The sequence below is a fragment of the Acomys russatus genome, chromosome 2 (genome assembly GCF_903995435.1).
Source record: "Acomys russatus chromosome 2, mAcoRus1.1, whole genome shotgun sequence".
NCBI classification, from domain to species: domain Eukaryota; kingdom Metazoa; phylum Chordata; class Mammalia; order Rodentia; family Muridae; genus Acomys; species Acomys russatus.
This window is the reverse complement of record NC_067138.1, coordinates 54,582,538-54,592,514: the sequence shown is the minus strand read 5'-3', so window position 1 is coordinate 54,592,514 and position 9,977 is coordinate 54,582,538. Positions and strand designations below refer to the sequence as shown.

At 44.0% G+C, this 9,977-nt stretch overlaps 1 protein-coding gene across 1 annotated transcript in view; it reads right to left on the bottom strand.

Moving 5' to 3' along the window:
* Nucleotides 1-9,977, bottom strand: part of Mdn1 (midasin AAA ATPase 1) — a 127,424-nt gene that overhangs the window by 31,596 nt on the left and 85,851 nt on the right. Inside the window, exons 61-71 of the mRNA XM_051161188.1 lie at nt 9,426-9,813; nt 8,663-8,772; nt 7,106-7,811; nt 4,550-4,711; nt 4,143-4,416; nt 3,042-3,277; nt 2,350-2,445; nt 1,754-1,848; nt 1,388-1,509; nt 913-1,059; nt 272-381 (exon numbers count right to left, since the gene is read on the bottom strand). Of these exons, the coding sequence (XP_051017145.1) occupies nt 272-381; nt 913-1,059; nt 1,388-1,509; nt 1,754-1,848; nt 2,350-2,445; nt 3,042-3,277; nt 4,143-4,416; nt 4,550-4,711; nt 7,106-7,811; nt 8,663-8,772; nt 9,426-9,813 (2,446 nt within the window). The remainder of the gene's footprint in view (nt 1-271; nt 382-912; nt 1,060-1,387; nt 1,510-1,753; nt 1,849-2,349; nt 2,446-3,041; nt 3,278-4,142; nt 4,417-4,549; nt 4,712-7,105; nt 7,812-8,662; nt 8,773-9,425; nt 9,814-9,977) is intronic.

Here is a 9,977-nt window from a genome sequence, read left to right as displayed (position 1 = left end):
TCAACCCTACTTATTATCACTGAAGTATTAAAAAATAGAGGAGTCTCCTTGCCCTAAGGCACTCCATAGCAAATGTCCCATATAATGTGGCACACATCTGAGATAGACAAAGACCAGCAGAGTGGTTCTCCAGTAAACTTTTACAGCACCTTGCCTTGTCCCCATCGCGCTATTTTAAGGATCAAATAACAGAACTTTTAAAAAATAAAAAAAGAGAGAAAGAGGCTGATTTTGTTCTTTCAAGGATAATCATGACAGCTATCCATCTTACTTTAAGTTCTTTTTCTATGGGGGAGCGAAGTTCCACAATTTTAGCTTGAACCGGCTCAAGAAACTGGTTGTAAAAATGGTACAAATTCCATAGAACACTGCAAAGCGAATCTGGAAGGATTGAAAAGGAAAAAACATGTTACACTCACTGTACACGGTCTTCGTACTAGCCTGAGCCTTCTTCCCAACCCACACCATAAAATTATAGCACATTCCACGGTCAGGTTCATTAAAAACCTGTCTGAGCTTAGCACCCCTCAAAAATGCAGGCAGTAAAAGCTGCCCTATTTTCATTTCAACTTATAGCAGATTTACTGCCGTTTTTTTTCTTACAGATTATATACTGAGAATCGCCCTAATCCTTAGAATTCTTTGTCTAACATTCATAAAATCAATATAGACATTATGCTTATATTCTTATATTAAAAAATGACATATTAAAATGTTCACTTCAACTGCTCATTCACATACAATCTCCACTCAATTGATAGTGATGACTTAATCCCAAATCTGCTGGCATAGTAATTAACACCAGCAGTCTTTACATGGAGCTTATCTTTCAGCAAGCTCCAGGCAAGCCACAGCTTCACAATGAGACTGTGTCTCAAAGAGTGCATAGTAAATGAGGAAAAAAATCCTCACCTTTTCCTTCAACTTGAGGCATCAGTAAGACATGGCAATGGAAAACCAGTAACATCTGAAGTCGTACACGGAACTCTCCCAACGAAGACCCTTCAATGAATGCTTGTAACGTGCTGACCAGCAACATCAGGGTCATCTGCTTGTCATCTTTAGAAAGATTCAAAGAGCAAAGCACACATGTACCTTCAACCACCCCTTCCATCCCTAAAATGCATACAGTGTACCATGCATCAAAGGACCAAAAACCAGTAGGTAGGGACCACATCAAATTGAAGCAATGATTATGTTTACAGTGATTGACTTACGCATAAGACCTATATGTAACAGCAAATTATAAAACATCAGCATGAAGCAGCTTTAATTCAAGCATGTCAACTACTACTTATAGCAAGACAATGTCCTGGGCATACAGAAGAAGTGGCCTAGCTTTACGGCGTGCCTGGCCCCTAGAGCGCATGCAAGCTGCCCGCCTTACCTTCCTGCTGCTCGGTGCGCTCCTGCATGTGCTTCTCCAGCATCTGGTAGATGGAGAACCAATGCTTGGTGGACTTCTCAGTGTGGCGTCTCATGGTGTTATCCAAACTCACTGACCAGCAGCTGGCCATAAGGGAGGAGTGAAAAAAAGAAGAAAGAAAAGGCAGTGGAGACATTTAGGTAAATCCATTTGAAATCACAGACTCATAATTGATTTGCTGCCTCAGATGTCTAGCCTGTTTAATTAATACAGGATTGTTTGGCCTGTTATTTAGGGCTTGCTTTAAACTCTGTGGTTAAAGCACATGCTGTAGCTGTCTGTGTGTTACACACATAAATCCAGGGGCAGGCAGGAAAGGTCACTTACTTCAGCTCCAGCTTACGCCATCGAATGATCATCTGACTGACTAGATCAAGATGTTTCCGGAGAGACAATGTTCGACTTGCATTCTCCTCCCAATCCTAAAGAAACAAAGCCCTTTCACTGCCATCATCAGCCCCTTAGTCCCCTCAGTAACACCTCAGACTTTCCTCAAGAGATCTATTACAATTTTACCAGTCACAACAAATGGTCATGTGATACAACACCAGCAGAGCCAAAGGCAGAGTCTGTGACTGTGTCAGAATTCCCGCTGCTGGCTCTTTATCCTTGAACAAATTCATCTGACTACTTCCTGTCAGGTGGGAAGACAGCAGACCACTGGAGGTATGTGGAGACAGACATGGTGCAGGCCAGTCTTGTTCCAGCACACTCAGCTCCTCGCCACCAGGCCACCCTCCAAACAGCTGCTATTCCCCAACAGCACACCCACTCACTAGCACTGACCTCACCCCAACTCAGAAGGACTCAGCAAGATTCCTTATCTCTAAACCAAACTGTACCTTTCTGTTCTAACACAGATATCAAGAGACATCTTGTCCAAATACCAAAAGCTAAACAAGGAAAAGAAGAAGTCATCTTACTTGTGCCTTTGACAGAAGGATCTCTAAGCCATTCAGGAGCTTTGAGATGGGACTGGAAAGCGGGAAACCACGAATTCTGTCCATTACAATCAGCAGCTTAAAAAAAAAGGATTTGGAATCATCAGTAACTGAGAGCGAAGAGTCCTAACAGGAATTTTTACTCTGTGCTTCACAAACACCTACAAAAGACTGTGGAAGAGAACTTTCATGGCCTTGGAACCTGACTGAAGGAAACTTTTATAAGTTGCCTTATTCTGAAAATAAGACTAATTCTGACAGTTTGTTTTTCTCTACATTAAGAGTTATAAAATGGGGCTGGAGAGATGGCTCAGAGGTTAAGAGCACTGACTGCTTTTCCAAAGGTCCTGCAACCACGTGGAAACTCACAACCATCTATGTGATTTGATCTGCAGGTGTACATGCAGAGTGCTGTATTCATAATAACTAAATAAGTAAGTAAGTAAATAAATAAATAAACAAATAAGTAGTTTATCCCAGCCTTTAAAAAAGTTATGAAATGTGCTAACATCCTGTAATTCTGTGATGAGAACCTCACTGGGTTAGAGGTAAGCCTTTGTTGCTACGTATAAACATATAAGCCAACATCCTTGGAGATAGTTTGAGGCCACATCCTCTGGATAAACTTGCATCTGTGGGCAGGCAACTCGCTCTTTCCTAACTGGCTATACTACCTGTTGAAGAACGGGGTGCTCTGGCCAGTCCTGCAGCAACTCATTGACAGCTTCTGAAAAGCCTTGAAGCACAGGCTGGCACTCCCGTGCTTCTGCCACATTGGGGTGCTGGTAGAAATCATAGGGCCCCTCAGGCTTCATCATCAGGTCTGAGGTGGCCTCCCCACAGAGAGTGTTATAGGAGAGAGTGCAGGCCAATAGGTGACTTCCTAAGAGCTGGTCATTCAGCTCAACTCCTGTGAGGGTAACAAGATCATTAGTCAGTGAACTCAGCAAGATAGTTTTACAGTAAATTATAAAGATGTCAGAAACAATTAACTTATCGACCAAAGCCTCCTTCCAAAGGATGAGTAACTGATGAAACCACGTTGGAAACGTCATATAACTAACTGATACCAACTATATTCTGTGAATCTCCTAGAATTGCAGAGTTCCCAGATTGTTTGAATAATAATAATAATAATAATAATAATAATAATAATAATAATAATAATAATAATAATAATAAAAAGAGAGAGAGCGAGCCAGGTGTGGTGGCACAGGCCTGTAATCCTCCTAGCACTTGGGGTGGTGGAGGCAGGTAGATCTCGGAGATTAAGGCCAGCCTAGTCTGCAAAGCAAGTCCAGCAGCCAAGGCTACACAGAGAAACCTGTCTTGGTGAGGGGGAATATACATATGTAGTTAGAGGCAAGGAATGTACCTTAGTATGTGAGGCACAAGGTTTTTACTCCCAGTACCATAAAAAATAAACAAAGTCTCAACAACCCCCATGAATCTGTTAGAAAAGTGTCAAGACTATGAGAGAAAAAGTGTAAACAATTCAAGGAAAACCACCACATAAGGGAAGTCCAAAACCTTTCTCACAGGATGCTAATGAGAATCTGCATTATTGCAGTTTTTAATCAATTTATTAAAAATTTAAGCTATGCTAACTAGGAACTAAAAGAAAATGAGAATGTCACTATCTTAACTGCTATTCCAGGAGTAGCAATATCATGTATTCATTCCGATTCCTCTGCGTATTGAAGATAGCCTCCATACCCATCACAGGGTATCATGTACTCATTTGATTCCCCCAGTATTAAAGACAGCATCCATACTCATCACAGGGTAGAAGTGTGTCAGCAGCGATGCTCCAGTCTGATAGCAAGACAGAAAGAGGCTGAGGTAGTGCTTTGCTTCATGTGGTGCCACTGTCTGCTGGTACCAAAGGGACCGTGCAAAGCTGAGGCATAGCTCCTGGTGTATCAACATCACTGCCTGCATTGAACTCTGGGACAGGAGAGCTGGGTCTGTGGCTGCCTCCTCTTTCTGCCCATCCGAAGCTCCTTTTTGCTCCTCTAGTGTTGGTTCCACCAAAATATCTGCAAAGTCCTAAACAGCAATGAAACAGTACATCTGGTTATAAGCAGTAGAAAATGCAGAGGTGGCGTATGAACCATTAGGAGAACAGTGGCATTATGACGGAAGCACTGGATGTTGACACAACGACAGCTTATCTTGCTACCTGGTCATGCAGTGGGAACAGCTTCCTGAGCTCCAGTTCTTCCTCCTCCTCCTCACTCAGGGCTGCCCTGCAGCTCCTGGTCCGATATCTGTACAGGCTGCTCTCTTGCTCTGCCTTCTCTTGGGCGATGTGCTCCTGTTTATCCCACTCATTGATGATCTCCTGGAAAGTTTTGTGGGCAGAAAAAGGAAGCATTCACAGGAACATAAGCAAGACTCAACAGTCTAGTCTCTCACAAATATACATGCTGCATGGGCCCCCAGACAAAAGTCAACAGCTAAGAAATAAAATCCCTGGAACAAAGAGCAAATGCACTTTCTTTCAAGCTGTGGGTGTTCAGCACTTTCCTGGCTTCTTTCTATATTGTTATAATTTCAAAGGTCTACAAGTCAACTATAATCCAATCCAATCCTAGTGCCCTTTTAGTTCAAGGGAAGTGACAAGGATTGCACTTAGTGGGCACTTAGGCAAGCAAGCCAAGGGTTCAACAATGAACTATGTTAGATGTTTCTTGAATGCCCCGCTACCTCAGATTTTAGGTTCTTTTTGTTTTGTTTTTCGAGACATGGTCTGTGTTAGCCTTGGCTGTCCTGGACTCACTTTGTAGACCAGGCTGGCCTCTGCCTCCCAGAGTGCTGGGATTAAAGGCACGTGACACCAGATTTTAGGTTCTTAAACTGGCAAAAAGTATAAATGACAATAGGCAGAGACTAGAGTAATCTAAATAGTGAGTTCCAGGCTAGCTAGGACTACACAGTGAAACCTTGTCTCCAACAACAAGGAAAATGTATTCAATGAAGGAAACTGACATGCAATCGAATGTGGTTTTTTTCCTTGTTGTTTGTTTTTTACGTGAGTCTTTTAGAATTAAAATTTAAATAAACATGTATGGATGTTCTGCCTGCCTGTGCACTAAGTGTGCTTGGTGCCCAGCAAGACCCAGAAGAGGGAGAAAACCCCTTGGAATTGGAGTTAAGGATGACTGTGAACCTCCACACAGCTGCTAATGCAATCAAACCCAGGTCCTTTGGAAGAGCAGCCTGAGCCATTTTTTCAGCCCCCTCTTTTTTTTAGTCAGATATATCTCAGGCTATCTTCAAATTTCTTATATAGCTGCAGTTGGACTTGAATCCCTCCTGACTCTCCTGCCACTACTTTGTGTGTCCAAGTCTTGTCACCAAATATTTTTGTTTTGTATTTTAAAGACAGGGTTTCTCTTTGTAGTCCTGGCTATCCTGGAACTCACTCTGGAGATCAAACTGGTCTCGAACTCATAGAGATACACCTGTCTCTGCCTCCCAAGTGCTGGTATTAAAGGCACTGACTTGCCTGACTAAATATGTATATTTTTAAAAGATTTAATTTTTATGTACTTGAGTGTTTTGCCTGTATTCATGTTTGTGTACCATGTGCATGCCCTGTGCCCTTTCTCAGTAGGCCACGAGAGGACATTGGATCCCTGGAAGCAATTATGAGAGGCCATGTAAGTGCTAGGAACCAAGGTCTTCTGGGAGAATGGCTAAGCCATGTCTTCAATACCACATTTCTTTTTTAAAGATAAAGAGCTAATAGGATTTGAGACAAGGTCAGGAACTGGCTCAGGGGTCAGGAGAACTCCTGGTTGTCCTGCTGGGATGAAAGGCTATATGCAAGTATCCTGGTTTAGGAGTGCTAAAGAATCAAACTCAGGTCCTATGGTGTGCTAGGCCAGCACCTACCCACTGAGCTATACCTCTAGCACAGGCTTAATTCTTTGTCCTATAGTCTTGGTCTCTACATTACCCAAAGATGTAAGATTATTTACTATGAGATAAGACTGTTTTCTTCCTCCAAAATAGTAAACAGAAGATTAAATGTGTTAAGTAACTTAATGGCATACAAATATAGTAGAAAATTAGCAACAAGATACATGACAAATAAATAATACCCTGAGAAGGAATGGTCACCAATTGCTGTTAAGTTTGAATACTAAGCAGACAGACTGGTGCCTTGCTGTGTGTCCTACAGCTCTAGCAATCTGAGGGCAAGTGTCAGGCTCCATGGAAAGCCCAGAATTGATCCTGACCAGGATATTCTTTTTGTGGCTGAGTGCTGAGTTGTTATGTTAGAATATTAAGTTTTCAGCAAACTGCTGCTACAAAGTAAAACTGATAAACCTGAGGGATGTTATTTCAAAAGAAAAAAAGTGCGTATAATAAATACACACCACAAAAAAGAGCCTAGTTAGTCTTTTAAAGACTGAGGGGAGCTGGGCATGCATGCTATGCTGGCACACAACTGTAATCTCAGAATTTTAGATGATAAGCCAGAATAAGTGTCACAAGTCTGAGGCTAGCCTGGGTTACGTAATGCTAGGACAGCCTGAGAAACACAGTAAGGTTCTGTCACAAAAAACCAAGCAAACAGCAACAAAAAAGCACACCTCACTTCCCCCCGCCCCCACCCCTATCCCACATACTTTGTAGTCAAAGGGGAAAAAAGGGCACCAGACGAGTGAACAGCTCTTTCCCCAACATTCTCTCCCACAGCTGCTCCCTCAGGAGAAGACAGGCTTACTTGGCACAGATGTCTGAAGAGCAGCAGGGCTTTCTGGTCTAGCTCCCCTTTGCACAGCACATGGGAGCGCAGGTAAAGGAGAGCATTCATCAGTAACTGTTCCCAGGTAGGGTAAGGCTGCTGGCTCTTGCCTTCTCCTTCCCTTCCTGCCCAACGCTTGATCTTCAGTTTCCCAAGACCTCTCAGAGCTCCCACTGAGTCCACTGAGCACAGAGCATCTGCATGAGCATAGTAGGTAGGGAAGCTGGGGCCCACAGATGGGAAAGCTAGCACAGCCATGGAGAGCACGCCCAGATTTTCTGCGCAGACCACACTGCTGTGGAGGGAGGCATGGACTTCGGACGCCACAAGCCTCATGCCATGCTGCAGCTGCAAGATGGATGCCTGTAATGGAGTAACAGTGTCTGGATACAAGGCATACTCTTCTACCAGTCGTTTCCTAAACTGATGATGTGACTGCTGCCAAGAAGCCTCCTCCTTTAGAAGGTTCTGGAGCACTTGAGCAGACTTTGGTCCGTCTGTGTTGAGGGCCTGAAGAAGCCGCATGAGCAGGTCCTGAACAGCAGCGGCTTTGGCGATGCTGGTGACATAGTGCTGGATCTCTTGCACTAAGGACTCATAACTGGGCTGGTGGGGTCTGAAGGCCTGTTTCTTTGACAGGCTGTGGACTATATTCTCCAGCTGACTGATCCTCTGGGAAAGCAACCTGAAGGCGAATTAATGCAACATACATATGCTGTTAGAAAAGCAGTGAATCTGGGTTGGGCTCTCCAATAGAAAAAGAGAAAGAAGAAAGTTAGCTTGGAAGGAGAGCTGTGCGGGTTAGACTGCCAATGATAATGAAAATGGTTAACCTCTGTAAGAGCATTCATGAGTATCCCATTTCCTTGATAAGTGCTTTAAATACATCTCCTCAAAGCCTTGTCACAGCTTATTGGCACAGGTTAATGCAACAGTCTGTCTTTGTCATTATGGACAATGAGGCTGGATAGCATTAAGCAGGGTTTCTTGATGCAGCCGTGGCCGTCCTGGAACTCCCCCTGTAGACCAGGCTGGCCTCAAACGCAGAGATCTACCTGCCTCTGGCTTCTGAGTGCTGGGATTAAAGGCATGCATCACCACAGCCTGGCCTTCAAAAGCAGTTTGCTTTTTTTTTTCAAGCTTCATTTTCTTTTTAACTGTTTGTATGTATGTGTTTGTGTGTGGGTATGTATGCTTAAGTGAGGGTACCTGTTAAGGCCAGAGGCATGTGACATCAAGATACCCTGGACCTAGAGTTACAGGTGGCTGTAAACCTCCCAATATGAGTGACGGGAATGCAACTTAGGTCCTCTGCAAGAGCAGTGGCTTTTTAAAAAAAATCAATGAGCCATCTCTTCAGTCCAATCTTCAATATCTTTTTCCTCGTTTTGAATACACGTTTTTCCTGAGCATAATGTAGGATCTGAGATCACTACCACATTAACATAACTATAGTACAATAGTTAATCTTATACTGTGTTTCTAAAAACAAGGGGTCAGTAGCCTCCCACTCTGGTACAAATTCTGCTGCTTTACCTGATGTGTGGGTGAGAGTAGCTGGTAACTCCTTCGTCTGCTAGGTCTCTGCCAGTTTGTAGGTGGGACGACAGGTTCCGGGTCTTCCACTCACACTGCAGCTGGCGTAACTAGTGGAAAAGGGAACAAATGGTTTTCTGTGGTCACAGCTATGATCATGCACATGAGGTCAATGTTCTGAGTATGGTTAGAACAATATGATGGACAGGATGCGAGTGGCCCAAAGATCTGGACCACTCAGCTCAGAGCTGTCAGGCCAAAGAAACTACATCCTTTATGCCACTAACTTTTTAAGTGTCTACTTATAGCAGTGTAGCTCTCATCCTGTTCAATGATATATGTCCAATAGCAGAGAATGCTGCATTATCGGAATGACATTCACAATCTCTAGGGTCTAGAGACACTATTCCATTATTTCCCTGACAATGCCTACCTTCTCCCGGCTAAGCTGAGTCACAAATCTTAGGGGAAAATGCAGTATTTACAGCAGAGGCTGGGTATAGTGGTGAACCTTTACTCCCAAGCACTTAGGAGGCAGAAGAGACTAATCTCTGTGAGTTCAAGGCCAGCATGGTCTACAAAGTGAGTTCCAGGACAGTCAAGGCTACACATACAGAGAAACCCTGTCTACAACAAACAAAACTCAAAACAAGATCCAAGAGAACCCTCACTCCCTAAGTAGCCTTAGAGGGAACAGAGGCATAACCTACAAGCAGACTCAGCAAGCCAGGGCAGGAGCCCAGGCTCTACACCTGCCTCTTACCTCTTCTTGGGCATATTTGAGCTTATATGCCTTCTTCAATGCAGGGTCGAAGCGCACCCGAGGAAGCCAAGTCTGAATCTGGAGCAAGCCAAGGCTCACCCAGAGCCTCCCACGCCGGGCTGGTTCAGGAAGGTTCTGTTTGCTCTCCCCTTCACCAATAAAGTAGTGCAGGGAGGTGAGCAAGAGGCAGAGTAGTTCTTTGGGAAGTGCTTCCTGACCACCAATGTCCCCGAGAGTCTGCTCCACATGTTGAAAGGCCTGGCTGTCCCCAAGCAGCAGATGTTCACAGTTCTGCATGTACTGCTGCTGCTGGGACCCCGAAAGCAGCTCCGTGAGGCCTAGCAGGTGCCGGCACAGGACCAGCCCCTGGAGCCGAGAATCAGTGCGTCTGTGGGGACACAACACAGCACTTACAGAGGCACAGTAAGTCAAACAAGCTCCTTGAATATACACTTTCATTTCATGAAATAATAACCATTAACTGTTGATATTTAGAGGCGAAACTGTCCTCCAGTCTTCCATGAGTTTGTATTTATTAGCTGTTGGTTCAAC